The sequence below is a fragment of the Salvelinus fontinalis genome, chromosome 2 (assembly GCF_029448725.1).
Source record: "Salvelinus fontinalis isolate EN_2023a chromosome 2, ASM2944872v1, whole genome shotgun sequence".
NCBI lineage: Eukaryota > Metazoa > Chordata > Actinopteri > Salmoniformes > Salmonidae > Salvelinus > Salvelinus fontinalis.
Window position 1 is genome coordinate 92,574,018 of NC_074666.1, and position 19,668 is coordinate 92,593,685.

At 40.3% G+C, this 19,668-nt stretch overlaps 1 protein-coding gene across 1 annotated transcript; it reads left to right on the forward strand.

The window, feature by feature from the left end:
- The first annotated feature begins 5,128 nt into the window (after positions 1–5,128).
- On the forward strand, positions 5,129–18,182 carry LOC129831872 (NLR family CARD domain-containing protein 3-like). The gene is made up of 9 exons (XM_055895402.1): positions 5,129–5,546; positions 11,529–11,645; positions 11,952–12,036; positions 12,166–12,394; positions 12,811–14,602; positions 14,879–15,052; positions 15,948–16,121; positions 16,415–16,461; positions 17,629–18,182. The coding sequence occupies exons 1-9, from the start codon at positions 5,149–5,151 to the stop codon at positions 18,180–18,182; spliced, it is 3,570 nt and encodes a 1,189-aa protein (XP_055751377.1). The 5' UTR covers positions 5,129–5,148.
- Positions 18,183–19,668: the final 1,486 nt, after the last annotated feature.

The following is a 19,668-nucleotide window of genomic DNA, read 5'->3' on the forward strand; positions in this document are numbered from 1 at the left end:
GAATATGTGAACAACTACAAATACCTAGGTGTCTGATTAGACTGTAAACTCTCCTTCCAGACTCACGTTAAACATCTCCAATCCAAAATTACATCTAGACTCGGCTTCCCTTTCGCAACAAAGCATCCTTCACTCATGCTGCCAAACATACCCTCGTAAAACTGACTATCCTACCGATCCTCGACTTCGGCGATGTTATTTACAAAACAGCCTACAACACTCTACTCAACAAACTGGATGCAGTCTATCACAGTGCCATCCGTTTTGTCACCAAAGCCCCATATACTACCCACCACTGCGACCTGTATGATCTCGTTGGCTGGCCCCCGCTTCATACTCATCGCCAAACCCACTGGCTCCAGGTCATCTACAAGTCTCTGCTAGGTAAAGCCCCGCCTTATCTCAGCTCACTGGTCACCATAGCACGCACTCCAGCAGGTATATCTCACTGGTCATCCCCAAAGCCATTTCTTCCTTTGGCTGCCTCTCCTTCCAGTTCTCTGCTGCCAATGACTGGAATGAACTGTAAAAATCTCTGAAGCTGGAGACTCTTACCTCCCTCACTAGCTTTAAGCACCAGCTGTCAGAGCAGCTCACAGATCACTGCACATGTGCATAGCTCATCTGTAAATAGCCCATCCAATCTACCTCATCCCCATACTGTATTTATTTATTTATCTTGCTCCTTTGCACCCCAGTATCTCAACTTGCACATTCATCATCTGCACATCCTACCATTCCAGTGTTTAATTGCTATATTGTAATTACTTTGCCACCATGGCCTATTTATTGCCTCACCTCTCTTGTCCTACCTCATTTGCACATGCTGTATATAGATTTTCCTACTGTATTATTGATTGTATGTTTGTTTTTTCCATGTGTAACTCTGTGTTGTTGTGTGTGTCGAACTGCTTTGCTTTATCTTGGCCAGGTCGCAGTTGCAAATGAGAACTAAATGAGAACTAAATGAGAACTAGCCTACCTGGTTAAATAAAGATGAAATAAAAAATATAATCCCTGAGACTATTGTTATATTTTATGTTGTAAAGGCCTCATGATCCCTGAGACTAATGTTATATTTTATGTTGTAACGGCCTCATGATCCGTGAGACTAATGTTATATTTTATGTTGTAAAGGCCTCATGATCCGTGAGACTAATGTTATATTTTATGTTGTAACGGCCTCATGATCCCTGAGACTAATGTTATATTTTATGTTATCTTGTTAGGGCTAGGCCTCGACAACATCCGCTGAAAAGGCAGAGCGCAAAATTCGAAAATATTTTTCCAAAATATTTAACTTTCTAACATTCACAAGTGCAATACACCAAATTAAAGCTCAGCTTCTTGTTAATCTACCCATCGTGTCCGATTTCAAAAAGGCTTTACAGCGAAAGCACAACATATGATTATGTTAGGTCAGAGCCTAGACACAAAAACACATACATCCATTTTCCAGCCAAAGAGAGTAGTCACAAAAAGCAGAAATAGAGATAAAATGAATCACTAACCTTTGATGATCTTCATTTAATCTTTATTTAACTAGGCAAGTCAGTTAAGAACAAATTCTTATTTTCAATGACGGCCTAGGAACAGTGGGTTAACTGCCTGTTCAGGGGCAGAACGACAGATTTGTACCTTGTCAGTTTGGGGATTTGAACTTGCAACCTTTCGGTTACTAGTCCAACACTCTAACCACTAGGCTACACTGCCGCCCCATGAAGATCTTCATCAGATGACACTCATAGGACTTCATGTTACACAATACATGTATGTTTTGTTCGATAAAGTTCATATTTATATAAAAAAATCTCAGTTTACATTGGCGCGTTATTGTTCAGTAATGTTGTGCCTCGAAAACATCCGGCGAATTTGCAGAGAGCCACATCAATTTACAGAAATACTCATCATAAACGTTGATGAAAATACAAGTGTTATACATGGAATTAGAGATATACTTCTTCTTAATTAATGCAACCACTGTGTCAGATTTTTCTTAAACTTTACGGAAAAAGCAAACCATGCAATAATCTGAGTACGGCGCTCAGCCACCAAAACAAGCCATGTAGATACCCGCCATGTTGTGGAGTCAGTAAGTCAGAAATAGCATTATAAATATTCACTTACCTTTGATGATCTTCATCAGAATGCACTCCCAGATATCCCAGTTCCACAATAAATGTTTGTTTTGTTCGATGAAGTTCATCATTTATGTCCAAATACCTAATTTTGTTAGCGTGTTTGGTAAACAAATCCAAATTCACGAGGCATGGGCAAGTCCAGCCGAAAGTTCTGATGAAAAGTCCAAAAAGTTATATTACAGGTCGTAGAAACATGTCGAACAATGTATAGAATCAATCTTTAGGATATTTTTAACATAAATCTTCAATAGTGTTCCAAACTGAGAATTCCTTGTCCTGTCTTTAGAAATGCAATGGAACGCAAGCTAACTCTCACGTGAACACGCGTGACCAGCTCATGACACTCTGCCAGACACCTGGCTCATTCAGCTCATATTCCCCCCTCCTTCACAGTAGAACCCTCAAACAAGGTTCTAAAGACTGTTGACATCTAGTGGAAGCCTTAGGAAGTGCAATATGACCCCACAGACACTGTATATTGGAATGGCAATGAGTTGAAAAACTACAAACCTTAGATTTCCCACTTCCTGGTTGGATTTTTCTCAGGTTTTTGCCTGCCATATGAGTTCTGTTATACTCACAGACATCATTCAAACAGCTTGAGAAACTTCAGTGTTTTCTATCCAAATCTACTAATAATATGCATATATTAGCCTCTGGGCCTGAGTAGCAGGCAGTTTACTCTGGGCCCGCTTTTCATCCAAACGTGAAAATGCTGCCCCAAGTCCAAACAGGATTTATAAAGGCCTCATGATCCCTGAGACTAATGTTATATTTTATGTTGTAAAGGCCTAATGATCCCTGAGACTAATGTTAGATTTTATGTTGTAAAGGCCTCATGATTCCTGAGACTAATGTTATATTTTATGTTGAAAGGCCTATTGTTTCTTTTGATTGTTGAATATTACATTGACAGGTAGTTGTTTTCTCTCTCGTCTAGACAATACAGACTGATTTCCTACAGGATCACTTTGGAGTGGATGCTGAGGGGAGAACGTCTCGGTCGAGGCCAAAGCCAGGTACTCCCAGCTTGTGTGGTTGCAGCAATTCAATATAAACACCCTGACCCCAACGCTGACCCCAAGCTTGGATTCCAGGAAATAGAGGAGGCTCACGACATAGTATACAAATAAATGTTTTAAAGAAAGGATGTTGTTTCCACACTTTAAACACATAATAACTTAAAACACATTGTAAAACATATAAAACAGCAATTACTGTCACTCAGCATTAATTATGCTCCATTCATCACCAAGATATCCTGCTTGTTAAACAATTAGTGTTCAAAAAACATATTAATACATCGCATTTTATAAATAACATTTTGTTGTTGTATTTGTTGTTTGTTGTGAAGGGGCTTAGTAAGAGCTGCGGTTATCACTAGTACTAGAAGCAGAGCTGAGTGGATGGAAACAGACATCTTTCTCATCTAATGGTGTTTCTAATGAAGTGTCCAGGAACAAGACTGACAACTTCCTACAGGAGAGCCTCCCTACTGGGGTTGATACAGTCACAGGAGAGAGGAGTCCTATTTCCATCTCACCAATCACCTCAGGTAGGCAGTCTGTTCTAAATCAACTCATACAAACATTGTTAGAGCCACTTGTGTGACAACAGTTATGCTAAAATATCCTGAGATATATTGCCTGGCCTGGCAGCCCAAAGCCTGGACCCTGGGACAACTGTACTTGGTCTTGGGTGTGGAAGCCTCCTACAACCGAAGACAACAGACACCATGGTCACTATTGACCCCAACCATGCTGTGCCCGCTGACCACCAGAGGAGGCTGGTAAGGGGAGGATGAACGGCTCATAATAAGGGCTGGAATGAAGTGAGTGGAACTCTACCTGTGTGTTTGATGTGTTTGATACCATTCCATTTTATTCCAGCCATTATTATGAGCCTGTCCTCCATGCCACCAGCCACCACTGCTGACCACAGACCAGAAACCAGACAAACAGTCTAACTGGCAACCCACGGATACATTAGTCTGGTCCCAGATCTGTGTGTGCTTTAGACAACTCCTTTAGATATACATGACAATGATATGCATGACAATGACAGTCAGAAGAGTTGGTTTGAACCGATTTTAGTATGCCATGGCCTTAACTGGCCAAAGGTTAAACTGCTGCTATGTTTATGATATGCTATGGTGTTGTGTCGCTAGACTTTGACCAGATATTATTGCATCCAAAGATCAACTGTATCTAAAACATACAGATACAGAGCCACTTGTCATCAGGAAGGTGCTCTCTCAACACAACGGAAAATATCTCAATGACTTGACATGTTCTAGTTGTGAATTCAGGCTACAAGGTAAGAATCTTCCCAGGGATTATTGTAAAGTGTGTAGGGACATTAAATGTATGATGTTGTCTTAGTATAGAGAATGACAGTAAAACAGTCAAATCTAACAGTCCATTTCACCTGAGACAGGTACGTGACAGTTCAATCACACAAAATGGCGCTAACTGGGCTTAGACAATAAAATTGAAAAACATCTCATATTATAGGATTTGTATATTGTGGTTATTTTACGATTTGTAAAAATGTTAATGTATCATACTTCTAAATCATCTGACAGAATATCAGAACATTTGTTGTTTTCAAAATTACAATGATTTCCTGTTTCTTGTGTAATTTGGTATGAAACCACTGAACATTCTTTTCTTAACATTGCTATTATGAATTATATTTATTCATAGTATAATAATAGCATACCTGTTGAACAAAGCAACACACTAGAATGAGTGAAATGATTAAAAGACAAAGTGAGATATTATTATCAATAGTTCCACTACATGGAGAAGAGGTGAAACCTACCAGTCACGACTACATGTTCATGTGATGCATTAAATCACCTGACTGTTTGGACGTGTCTGTTAGTAAATGATTTATTTCTAAGAGATAATGAATAAAAGAGAACAATTGAAATTCCATAATTAGTTGTCACTATGTTAACCACAACCAACATGCTGGATCTCTGTTTAGGGGTCAGTGCTCGAAGATGAGTCTCTCTGGGGAGAGAGAGGAGGGGGGCCCTGCCTCTAAAATGAGTCTCTCTGGGGAGAGAGAGGAGGGGGTCCCTGCCTCTAAATTGAGTCTCTCTGGGGAGAGAGAGGAGGGGGTCCCTGCCTCTAAAATGAGTCTCTCTGGGGAGAGAGAGGAGGGGGTCCCTGCCTCTAAAATGAGTCTCTCTGGGGAGAGAGAGGAGGGGGGCCCTGCCTCTAAAATGAGTCTCTCTGGGGAGAGAGAGGAGGGGGTCCCTGCCTCTAAAATGAGTCTCTCTGGGAGGAGAGAGGAGGGGGTCCCTGCCTCTAAAATGAGTCTCTCTGGGAAGAGAGAGGAGGGGGGCCCTGCCTCTACAAGGAGTCTCTCTGGGGAACATGACACCAAAGCTAAGAGGTGAGATGACAATGTCGTTTAAGAACTTTATTTCTAAATCGTTAAATCCCCCAAAAATTCACGTGTTGTTTTTCTTCAGAAATGATTGCTTATGGGTACCTTTATGTGTCTGTAAAATATTGTTGCTCTCAGATTTTAATTTATAGATGTTTGTTTATGAATTTTTGTTCTGCAAAACGCTGGAATTAAATGTTTGTGTCCTGTATATATTTATCTTTCCCAGCATACACACACACTCACATCTATAGAATTTTTGCATGACCCAATAATTTTTCCTTCTCTTAATTATTTCCTAATATGTTGGCATGCATAACCTTATTGTTTTTACTAATTCTGATGGTTGTTACAAGCAGAACCGTTATATCAACACACTCTTCACTCCTGTTTAAACCAAAAAGGGTTCTATCTTGCTTAACATATGGAACCACTAAAAGTTCTATATAGAACCCTTTATAGGGTAGGTTCTTCTTCACTGAACCAAAATGGTTCTATATAGAACCTTGCATGGTGCCATTTATGAATTTATAGGAAAATAAGAATGGAGGAAAAAATCACAATATTATATTTAAATGATGTTTAGAAATAGCAGTGCTGGGGGATTTGGAAAGCCATAGTCAGTCAATTAACAATAGAATAATACTCTAATGAACAATCTGTATCTTTAACTTCCAGTCTGTGGATACTATGAGACTAGAAAGCTTACACATTCATTTTTTTATTTTATTTTACCTTTATTTAACTAGGCAAGTCAGTTAAGAACAAATTCTTATTTTCAATGACGGCCTGGGAACTGTGGGTGAACTGCCTTGTTCAGGGGCAGAACGACAGATTTGTACCTTGTCAGCTCGGGGATTTGAACTTGCAACCTTTCGGTTACTAGTCCAACACTCTAACCACTAGGCTACCCTGCCGCCCATTAAGACTCACAACACAGTTGAAAAATATATGTCAGGTGGAAATCAAAAGAGGATGTTTTATAGAGATAGGTGGGCTGGGCTGAGAGGAGCAGAGGGGTTAAAAAATATCATGATGGGTAATAGTCATTACTGTAAACACTATAGATGTCATTACTGTAAACACTATAGATGTCATTACTGTAAACACTATAGATGTCATTACTGTAAACATTATAGATGTCATTACTGTAAACACTATAGATGTCATTACTGTAAACATTATAGATGTCATTACTGTAAACACTATAGATGTCATTACTGTAAACACTATAGATGTCATTACTGTAAACACTATAGATGTCATTACTGTAAACATTATAGATGTCATTACTGTAAACACTATAGATGTCATTACTGTAAACATTATAGATGTCATTACTGTAAACACTATAGATGTCATTACTGTAAACATTATAGATGTCATTACTGTAAACACTATAGATGTCAGAGTGCTATCTATCCACAATGTAATGGGGGGGGTAATAGTCATTACTGTAAACACTATAGATGTCAGAGTGCTATCTATCCACAATGTAATGGGGGGGGTAATAGTCATTACTGTAAACACTATAGATGTCAGAGTACTGTCTATCCACAATGTAATGGGGGGGGTAATAGTCATTACTGTAAACACTACAGATGTCAGAGTACTATCTATCCACAATGTAATGTGTGTAACTAATTAATAAATTATTACTATTATTTTTATTATTATTATTGTTATATTTAACATGTTTAATTACTGTGTATAAAAGTATTGTATGGACGGGGGTAGAATTGATCTTCATTATATACAAACACACTGGTGTCCAGGGAGGCATCTCTTTGTTTGAACGATGGAACACATCAACTCTGGCTGACTTCTTTACAATACAGTACAGTACAATACAATACAGTACAATACAATACAATACAATACAATACAATACAATACAGTACAATACAATAGAGTACATTACAATGAAATACAATACAACTTTGTCCATTAGTTACAGCAAACAGCAACGTGTGTTCTGCTCTGTTCTCAAGCCCCCAAACAGCAGACTTCACACATACAGTTGAGACGAAAACAGGTTCAAGCTGCAGTGCAGCTCCCCTGGATGGAGAGCATGTTGTGGGGTTAAGGCCCAATAAAAGGGGAATGTATTGAGGATGTGAACCCAGCAGCCCTCCTGTCGTCAGATCATTTTTTCCAGCGCCCAGCCCGGAATTCAAACAGGACACTTTTCGGCCACAGGTCCAACGCCTGCCACAGCTCCAACTCATTTGCCGCTGGGCGAAAACCTGAGTTATTATTCAGAAGTAAGCATGAGTTAATCTGCCAAAATGCTATGCAGATGCCTCCTCATTTTATTTGGGATACTTTAGTCCCTAGAGGCCTTAACCTACTGAAGGACTATGGACTACAGGAAAAGGAGGACCGAGCACGCCCCCATTCTCATCGACTGGGCTGTAGTGGAGCAGTTTGAGAGCTTCAAGTTCCTTGGCGTCCACATCACCAACAAACTAACATGGTCCAAGCACACAAGGTCCAAGTCGTTAAGAGGGCATGACAAAATCTATTCCCCCTCAGGAAACTGAAAAGATTCAAAAGGTTCAACAGCTGCACCATCGAGAGCATCCTGACGGGTTGCATCACTGTATGGCAACTGCTCGGCCTCTGACCGCAAGGTACTACGAAGGGTAGTGCGTACGACCCAGTACATTACCGGGGCCAAGCTTCCTGTCAACCAGGACCTTTATACCAGGCGGTGTCAGAGGAAGACAATAAAAATGGTCAGACTCCAGCCACCCAGTCATAGACTGTTCTCTCTGCTACCGCACGGCAAGCGATACCGGAGCGCCAAGTCTAGGTCCAAGAGGATTCTAAACAGCTTCTACTCCCAAACCATAAGACTCCTGAACATCTATTCAAATGGCTACCCAGACTATTTGCATTGCCCCCCCCCCCCCCCCCTACGCTTCTGCTACTCTCTGTATATAGCCTCACTATTGTTATTTTACTGCTGCTCTTTAATTATTTGATTTGATTTGAGTATATTTTAAATACTTTAGTCCCCAGAAGTCTTAACATACAGAAGGACTATATTATGATATAGATACTTTAGTCCCCAGAGGTCTTAACCTAGAGGACTATAGTATGTTATAGATACTTTAGTCCCAGAGGTCTTAACCTTCAGAAGGATTATAGTATGTTATAGATACTTTAGTCCCCAGAGGTCTTAACCTAGAGGACTATAGTATGTTGTAGATAATTTAGTTCCCAGAGGTCTTAACCTAGAGGACTATAGTATGTTTAGTCCCAGAGGTCTTAACCTAGAGGACTATAGTATGTTATAGATACTTTAGTCCCCAGAGGTCTTAACCTACAGAAGGACTATAGTATGTTATAGATACTTTAGTCCCCAGAGGTCTTAACCTAGAGGACTATAGTATGTTTAGTCCCAGAAGTCTTAACCTACAGAAGGACAATAGTATGTTTAGTCCCAGAGGTCTTAACCTACAGAAGGACAATAGTATGTTTAGTTCTCAGAGGTCTTAACCTAGAGGACTATAGTATGTTATAGATACTTTAGTCCCAGAGGTCTTAACCTAGAGGACTATAGTATGTTGTAGATACTTTAATCCCAGAGGTCTTACCCTACAGAAGGACTATAGTATGTTTAGTCCCCAGAGGTCTTAACCTACAGAAGGACTATAGTATGTTATAGATACTTTAGTCCCCAGAGGTCTTAACCTACAGAAGGACTATAGTATGTTATAGATACTTTAGTCCCAGAGGTCTTAACCTAGAGGACTATAGTATGTTATAGATACTTTAGTTCCCAGAGGTCTTAACCTAGAGGACTATAGTATGTTTATTTCCCAGAGGTCATAACCTACAGAATGACTATAGTATGTTATAGATACTTTAGTTCCCAGAGGTCATAACCTACAGAATGACTATAGTATGTTATAGATACTTTAGTTCCCAGAGGTCTTAACCTACAGAAGGACTATAGTATGTTATAGATACTTTAGTCCCCAGAGGTCTTAACCTACAGAATGACTATAGTATGTTTAGTCTCCAGAGGTCTTAACCTACAGAATGACTATAGTATGTTTAGTCTCCAGAGGTCTTAACCTACAGAATGACTATAGTATGTTTAGTCTCCAGAGGTCTTAACCTACAGAATGACTATAGTATGTTTAGTCTCCAGAGGTCTTAACCTACAGAATGACTATAGTATGTTTAGTCTCCAGAGGTCTTAACCTACAGAATGACTATAGTATGTTTAGTCTCCAGAGGTCTTAACCTACAGAATGACTATAGTATGTTATAGATACTTTAGTTCCCAGAGGTCTTAACCTTCAGAAGGACTATAGTATGTTGTAGATACTTTAGTCCCAGAGGTCTGAACATACAGAAGGATTATAGTATGTTATAGATACTTTAGTCCCAGAGGTCTGAACATACAGAAGGATTATAGTATGTTATAGATACTTTAGTCCCAGAGGTCTTAACCTACAGAAGGATTATAGTATGTTATAGATACTTTAGTCCCCAGAGGTCTTAACCTAGAGGACTATCGTATGTTGTAGATACTTTAGTTCCCAGAGGTCTTAACCTAGAGGACTATAGTATGTTTAGTCCCAGAGGTCTTAACCTAGAGGACTATAGTATGTTATAGATACTTTAGTCCCCAGAGGTCTTAACCTACAGAAGGATTATAGTATGTTATAGATACTTTAGTCCCAGAGGTCTTAACCTAGAGGACTATAGTATGTTATAGATACTTTAGTCCCCAGAGGTCTTAACCTACAGAAGGATTATAGTATGTTATAGATACTTTAGTCCCCGGAGGACTTAACCTTCAGAAGGACTATAGTATGTTGTAGATTGTGGCCTGCTGGAGGTCATTTTGCAGGGCTCTGGCAGTGCACCTCCTTGCACAAAGGCGGAGGTAGCGTTCCTGCTGCTGGGTTGTTGCCCTCCTACGGCCTCCTCCACGTCTCCTGATGTACTGGCCTGTCTCCTGGTAGCGCCTCCATGCTCTGGACACTACGTTGACAGACACAGTAAACCTTCTTGCCACATCTCGCATTGATGTGCCATCCTGGATGAGCTGCACTACCTGAGCCACTTGTGTGGGTTGTAGACTCCGTCTCATGCTACCACTAGAGTGAAAGCACTGCCAGCATTCAAAAGTGACCAAAACATCAGCCAGGAAGCATAGGAACTGAGAAGTGGTCTGTGGTCACCACCTGCAGAACCACTCCTTTATTGGGGGTGTCTTGCTAATTGCCTATAATTTCCACATTTTGTCTATTCCATTTGCACAACAGCATGTGAAATGTATTGTCAATCAGTGGTTGCTTCCTCAGTGGACAGTTTGATTTCACAGAAGTGTGATTGACTTGGAGTTACATTGTGTTGTTTAAGTGTTCCCTTTATTTTTTTGAGCAGTGTATATTATTACTGTGTGAAACCTAGCAGTACTACTGATTTCTCTAGAGAGTGAGAAAGATATATATTATTACTGTGTGAAACCTAGCAATACTACTGATTTCTCTGAGAGTGAGGCAGATATATATTATTACTGTGTGAAACCTAGCAGTACTACTTTCTCTGAGAGTGAGGCAGATATATATTATTACTGTGTGAAACCTAGCAGTACTACTTTCTCTGAGAGTGAGGCAGATATATATTATTACTGCGTAAAACCTTGCAATATTACTTATTTCTCTGAGAATGAGGCAGATATATAGAATTTAGCATAAACAAACATGATTATTTGTCTCTCTGAAATGAAACCATCAAGTGATAGATTTTAAACAAACACATGTCTGTCATTGAACAACCCCATGCCATGATTAGATAGTAAAAAACACACCCAATTTCATTCATATTTTAATTTAACAAAAAACTTATTTACCAACATTTCTGAAAGTGGATATATAGCATTTTGGAATGAAACTCTTCTTGTTTCCCCATCTGAGCTCAGAGTAGATGAGAGATGTAATGTTTGTCTCTGCTGTGTTGAAGCCCAATCAAGCAGGAGAGACCAGACTCCCCTGTACCCAGCTGTGTGTCCATGAAGAGTGACCGGTCTATGGGTCATCCTATAAAGTTTAGAGAGGGAGACTTTTCTCCTAAACAAAGGTAAGAAGAACTCATGGGTCATGGTCAGTGGGTTAAACAACACTGTCTGACGTCATTTCTCCTCTCCCATTTTACAATTTATTTTTGTTGTTTTCATAATCCATAGGCTAATCCTTTTTTCTATTTTCATATTCCTAAAACAATATTAAACAAACAAAACATTACCTCTGTGTGTGTGTGTGTGTGTGTGTGTGTGTGTGTGTGTGTGTGTGTGTGTGTGTGTGTGTGTGTGTGTGTGTGTGTGTGTGTGTGTGTGTGTGTGTGTGTGTGTGTGTGTGTGTGTGTGCCCTCATTTTTTGTCCACAGAAACCAACAGGAGAGATCAGAGTCAGAGATTCTCAGTGGTCAGTCTTCTCAGAGTCATCAAACAGACCTGGCCTCCATATTCATTGTATGTGGTCCTGTTATGTACATTTGTTTTTGTTTACCTCAAGTAAAGTTCATCTGTCAATCATTCATTAACATGTTATTGAAAAAGGATTTATTCTCTTGCTTAACTTATTCACTTTATTTATTTCAGTTGCTTGAAGAGAATATTATGAAATTTGTGAAGAACGAGCTGAAGATGTTCAAGAGGATTCTTAGTCCAGAACTCCCAGAAGGCTTTGAGAGTCAGAAGCAGGATAAGGAAGTGGTGGATGCTGAAGATGAGAAGCAGGAGAGCAGTGCCAGAGAGGGGGCTCTGAAGATCACACTGCACATCCTGAGGAAAATGAACCAGAAGGAGCTTGCTGACACACTGGAGAAAAGTAAGAGCTGTCTGCCTCATGTTGAATGCTGTTTATTAACAAACATGTAAAATCTGTAGTTAAAGTACAGCTAAAATAGCTGTGTAACTCAATGATATTGTAGAAGCCTAGTGATCACCTAGTGATCTCATCAAGTAGCAGCAGGGATGTGCTGTGGTGATTAATTTAGACAGAGAGAAGAGGAGAGACAGAGACAGAGAGAAGAGAGAGAGATAGACAACATTAATGATACCATCAATAATATGAATAATAATAATTGAATCAGTCCCTCCAGTGTGTAATGCATTATGAAATCATTTACACATTTATACAGTCAGTTAAGAGAATAAATTATTATAATGTATTACTTTATAACAGTCCTTCAATACTGTAGGAATTAAAACAGATATTAATATCTGTGATATTTCTTCATTCAGATGAGCTTGCTGTGATTTGCCAACGTGAACTCAAATCTAATCTAAAGAAGAAGTTTCAATGTGTATTTGAGGGGATCGCTAAACAAGGAAACCCGACACTTCTCAATAAGATCTACACAGAGCTCTACATCACAGAGGGTGGAACAGGAGAGGTCAATAATGAACATGAGCTGAGACAGATTGAGACAACAACCAGGAAACAAGCAAGACCAGAGACTGCAATCAAATGTAACGACATCTTCACACCCTTAACTGGACAAGAAAAACTTATCAGAACTGTGCTGACAAAGGGAGTCGCTGGCATTGGAAAAACAGTCTCTGTGCAGAAGTTCATTCTGGACTGGGCTGAAGGAAAAGCAAATCAGGATGTCCAATTTGTATTTTCATTCCCTTTTCGGGAGCTGAATTTGATGAAAGGGGAAAAACACACTCTGATTGGACTTTTCAATCACTTCTCAATGGAAACCAAAGAATCAAGAATCGCTGACTACGACAAGTACAAAGTTCTGTTAATCTTTGATGGTCTGGATGAGTGCCGACTGCCCCTAGACTTCCAGAAGAACAAGATCTGTTCTGACGTCACAGAGTCAACCTCAGTGGATGTTCTGCTGACAAATCTCATCAAGGGAAATCTGCTTCCCTCTGCTCTCCTCTGGATAACTACCCGACCTGCAGCAGCCAATAAGATCCCTTCAGGGTGTGTTGACCAGGTGACAGAGGTACGAGGGTTCAATGACCCACAGAAGGAGGAGTACTTCAGGAAGAGATTCAGTGATGAGGACCTGGCCAGCAGAATCATCTCACACATAAAGACATCAAGAAGCCTCCACATCATGTGCCACATTCCAGTCTTCTGTTGGATTTCTGCAATAGTCCTTGAACACATGTTGAAACATAAGAGAGAAGAGATGCCAAAGACTCTGACTGAGATGTACACACACCTTGTGGTGTTTCATACCAAACAGAAGAATGAAAAGTATCTTGGGAAAGAAGAGACAGGTCCACACTGGAATAAAGAGAGCATTCTGTCACTGGGAAAACTGGCTTTTCAACAGCTTGTGAAGGGCAATCTGATTTTCTATGAAGAAGACCTGAAAGAGGCTGGCATTGATGTCAATGAAGCCTCAGTGTACTCAGGATTGTGCACACAGCTCTTTAAAGAGGAATGTGGGCTGTACCAGGACAAGGTGTACTGCTTCGTGCATCTGAGCATTCAGGAGTTTCTGGCTGCTGTATATGTGTTCCTTTCATTCATCAACAACAATGAGAATCTAATGGCCAAACCAAAATCAACATCCAGTAACTTTTCTTTGCTGTTCAGAGACAAGCCTGAAGTTACTTTCTACAAGAGTGCTGTGGATAAAGCCTTAGAAAGTGAGACGGGAAACCTGGACCTTTTCCTCCGCTTCCTTCTGGGCCTCTCACTGGAGTCCAATCAGAAGCACTTACGAGGTCTACTGACAAAGACAAGAAGCAGCTCACAGAGTCATGAAGAAACAGTCAAGTACATCAAGAAGAAGATCAGGGAGAATCCCTCTCCAGGGAGGTGCATCAATCTGTTCCACTGTCTGAATGAACTGAATGACCATTCTCTAGTGGAGGAGATCCAAAGATACCTGAGATCAGGAAGTCTTTCTAGAGGCAAACTGTCACCTGCACAGTGGTCAGCTCTGGTCTTTGTGTTGCTGACTTCAGAGAAGAAGCTGGATGTGTTTGACCTGAAGAAATACTCCAGATCAGAGGAAGGTCTTCTGAGGCTGCTGCCAGTGTTCAAAGCCTCCAGAGCTGCTCTGTGAGTACATAAAATGACATTTAAGTAGTTATCATCAGGAAGAAATGATCAGTTTAGAGAAAATATGTACTATAATACGTATTATTGAATAACATATTGAATCAGTGTGTTGGTGTTCACATTAGTATAACAATATGACCATACAATTCTAGGAGAGGGAAGATGAATCTATATGTTGTTTGAGAGAATAAACCAAATGCATCTGCCATTGTCCTTCTACGATACTGGTGCTAAATTAACAGTGTGTTTGTGAAATCATGATTATCTCTCTGTCAGGCTGTCAGGCTGTGGAGTCACAGACAAAGGCTGTGCTTCTCTGGTCTCAGCTCTGAGGTCAAACCCCTCACACCTGAGAGAGCTGGACCTGAGTAACAATGACCTGAAGGATTCAGGAGTGAAGCTGCTTTCTGCTGGACTGGGGAATCCCCACTGTAAACTGGAGACTCTGAGGTCAGTATTCCTGTAGTTGGTCAACAAGTGATAACTGTTCACCAGATCCACATGTGTTTACCAGGAACACATGGTACACATCATATATGTTTGGACAGTGAAGCTTACAGTTTTAAATTTGGTGCTATGCTCCAGCATTTTGGATTTGAGATAGAATGTTCCATATTAGGCGACAGTACAGAATGTCACCTTTTATTTGAGGTTAACGGTGAGAGGTTAGTATGTTTTTTGTATCCTCTGTAACTCTCTCACTCGTTATTATTCATGATTCATTCATGATTTCTCAACCAGTCACAGGCTTGATGTAGTCATTGTCGCGAAGGAATATTGAACCAAATACTAATCTTTTGACTACTTTAATAGACTATAAGTGAATTGGTCAGAATACTTATGACTTCTTCAAATGGGGGGACTAGATACATGAATTGCTTTTAGTTTTCTAAATGGTGAAACAGACATGTATAAAAAAAATACACTCAAATTGAAGAAGACATTATATACTGTCACCTTATATAAAACATTTGATCTCAAATCCAAAATGCTGGAGTATAGAGCCACATTTAAAATGTTAGCTTCACTGTCAAAATATATATGGTGTGGACTGTATACTCAATACAATCTAATCATAGTCTGATACCTCACTGTCTGTCTTTTGACTGACACCGCTATTTCAACTGGTCTGCTCAGTCAACTCAAATATTTGTACTTTATATTTCTCTCTCTACAAGCAATACTTTGATTGTTTGTAATTTCTAAAAATGATACTTTAATTTATGAATAGATTAGAAGGGCTTCAGGACACTGATATATCTGAATATGTTGAAAAAATATACTGCCACTATTTTCACCACTAAAGAATAGCAGTGTGATTTTAATATGATTTTACTCTTTGCAGGCTGTCAGGCTGTCTAGTCACAGAGGAAGGCTGTGCTTCTCTGGTCTCAGCTCTGAGGTCAAACCCCTCACACCTGAGAGAGCTGGACCTGAGCTACAATCACCCAGGAGACTCAGGAGTCAGACTGCTCTCTGCTTGGCTGGAGGATCCACACTGCAGACTGGAGAAACTCAAGTATGTAGAGGGTTTATGTCAATGTTCATATCAGACATGTTTGAGTTATCAGGCTAGTTAAGACAAACATTCTTACCACCACTTGGACAAAGTTATATGCAGACTGTGTGTGTGTGTGTGTGTGTGTGTGTGTGTGTGTGTGTGTGTGTGTGTGTGTGTGTGTGTGTGTGTGTGTGTGTGTGTGTGTGTGTGTGTGTGTGTGTGTGTGTGTGTGTGTGTGTGTGTGTGTGTGTGTGTGTGTGTGTTCACGCGTATCACTCAATGACTGTCTGTTCTTCTGCTTACCGCTACAGTGTGGAACATGGTGGAGAGAACACAATGAAACATGGGCTTAGAAAATGTGAGTGTTGACTGCTGTGAAGAATATGACTAAGAATAAGTCTTAATTCAAGTTAAGTCAAAGTGAAAGACCATCATTACTTACTTGGTCATATTAAATATCAGCTGTAGTTCTACAGAAGCAGAAATCATGGAAATCAACGTTTACAAAGAGTTTCTTTGACAATGTGAGTGTATGTGTGGCATGTTCGTGTTACGCTAGAAATGTGTGTTCATGCATACATACAGGTGTGTGTGTGTCCAGGATGTGTGTGTATGTAATTAATGGGAATAAGTGTGTTTTATATTACCATACGATATAGCATATGACCATTCAACAAGTCTCAAGTTACCTTAACTTCTCCTTTTGATATCTAGAAACATCTACATTAAATGAATTAGTGATTTTTTCCCCTTCTTTTTATTTCACCTTTATTTAACCAGGTAGGCTAGTTGAGAACAAGTTCTCACTTACAACTGCGACCTGGACAAGATAAAGCAAAGCAGTGTGACAAAAACAACAACACAGAGTTACACATAAACAACTGTACAGTCAATAACACAAAGGAAAATAAAAATAGAAGGATCTATGTACAGTGTGTGCAAATGTAGAAGAGTAGGGAGGTAAGGCAATAAATATGCCATAGAGGCGCAAAATAATTACAACTTAGCATTAACACTGGAGTGATAGATTTTCAGATGATGATATGCAAGTAGAGATACTGGGGTGCAAAAGAGCAAGAGGATAAATAACAATATGGGGATGAGGTAGTTGGGTGGGCTATTTACAGATGGCCTATTTACAGGTACAGTGATCGGTAAGCTGCTCGGACAGCTGATGCTTAAAGTTAGAGAGGAAGATATAAGACTCCAGCTTCAGAGATTTTTGCAATTCGTTCCAGTCATTGGCAGCAGAGAAGGCGGCCAAAGTAAGTGTTAGCTTTGGGTATGACCAGTGCAATATACCTGCTGGAGCGCGTGCTACAGGTGGGTGTTGCTATGGTGACCAGTGAGCTGAGATAAGGCGGGGGTTTACCTAGCAAAGACTTATAGATGACCTGGAGCCAGTGGGTTTGGTGACGGATATGTAGTGAGGGCCAGCCAATGAGAGCATAGAGGTCGCTAGGGAATTAACATTCTAATGTGAATGATGATGATTTCTAACATTGTGTCTGGTTTCATCCATCAGATGCCTGTGATCTCACACTGGACCCAAACACAGTAAACAGATTCCTCTCTCTGTCTGAGGAGAACAGAAAGGTGATATGTAGGACAAAGGAGCAGCCGTATCCTGATCACCCAGAGAGATTTGAGGACTGGCAGCAGGTGCTCTGTAGAGAGGGTCTGACTGGGCGCTGTTACTGGGAGGTAGAGAGGAGTGGGGGATTGGCTGATATTGGAGTGACATATAAAGGAATCAGCAGGAGTGGGAATTGTAATGACTGTGTTATTGGATCCAATGAGAAGTCTTGGAGTCTGTTCTGCTCTGACAACCGTTACACTGCCAGGCACAATAATAATTCCACTACCATAGGCGTCCCCCCTTCCAGCTCCCACAGAGTAGGAGTGTATCTGGACTGGCCAGCCGGCACTCTGTCCTTCTACAGAGTCTCCTCTGACACACTGACCCACCTGAACACATTCTACACCACATTCACTGAGCCCCTCTACCCAGGTTTTAAGGTTAATGACACCTCTTCAGTGTCCCTGTGTCAGGTGGTCCCTGTGTCAAACAAAACATGATGTTTCACTCTAATCATGTGTTTTATGTTTGATCAGAATATAACATTTAAATACATGGAGTAACACGCACACACCAGTTTGGACCAGTTTATTCTGTCAATAATAACCATGGTAACTCTGTGTCAATGGACACACACACTCGCACACTGGACACACAATAACACACACTGGACACACACACACTGGACACACACACTGGACACACACACTGGACACACACACACACACACACACACACACACACACACACACACACACACACACACACACACACACACACACTGTAAATGAAAATGTTAATTGTGTGTGTCCACATAACTGAGTATGTGACTAACCTTGTGAAACTGTCCTATTATAATCTCCTGTTCTTCTGAATATTTGTAGATTCGATTTGTAATAGAGTTATAGTAATGAATAACGTCCAGTTACAGCTTCATACTGAAACAAAAAAGATAATAATAAGATAATAATAATAATAGTATAACCAGCCAGGTGAAATGATTTGTTGTATTCCTGAACAAAAGCACCGATGCATGAACAATTGTAAAGGATTAATTGCATAAAAAATAAATATATTCATGACAAGATATAAAAACAGTAATTTGTTGATTGTATCAGACACTGTAGTTCCCTTATACCCGTGCCTTTACACATGAATCAATCTGTCTTCTCTTTATGGTTGTCACGCCCTGACCTTAGAGATCCTTTTTATGTCTCTATTTTGGTTTGGTCAGGGCGTGAGTTGGGGTGGGCATTCTATGTTTTGTTCTATGTTGTCCTTTTCTATGTGTTTGGCCTGGTATGGTTCCCAATCAGAGGCAGCTGTCAATCATTGTCTCTTATTGAGAACCATACTTAGGTAGCCTGTTCCCACCTGTGTTTGTGGGTAGTTGTTTTGTGTTTTTTCACCTTACAGGACTGTTTTGTGTCGTTCACTCTCTTTGTTGTTTTTTGTCCATCAGTGTTCAGTTTATTTAATTCAATTTACAATGAACACTTACCGCGCTGCGTGTTGGTCCGATGATTCCTATTCCTCATCATCAGACGAAGAGGAGGAGCGTTACAATGGTTTGGTTCGGGGATTTGTGTGAGCAGGCCCAAAAAACAAATTGGTTGCCCTGCACACGGTTTTCATGGGCCATGTTGCCTGTGCACCTGCCACCATGACATTATATCTTATTTTTCCCAAGTGGGAGCTGTGGTGCTTAGGGAAGAGGGAGAGAAGGACCTGCTGCCTGCTTGGCGGCTGTAGTTTTTTGTGGTTCTCATGAAGCTCACATGCCAGATCCAGTGGGATGCATGGCTCTGAGAATGCAAACACATACTTTTATGTGTGAAATTAGTTTTGGTGTAGTTTCAATGGGCCGGCTGTGCAGGCTGACTGGCATCGTTTGTCTCCCGCTCATCAACTTCGATAGAGCCAAGGATATGTTTTTCATTATTACGACGTAAAATGTCAAAGTAATGGTATCAACCCACAAGTCAT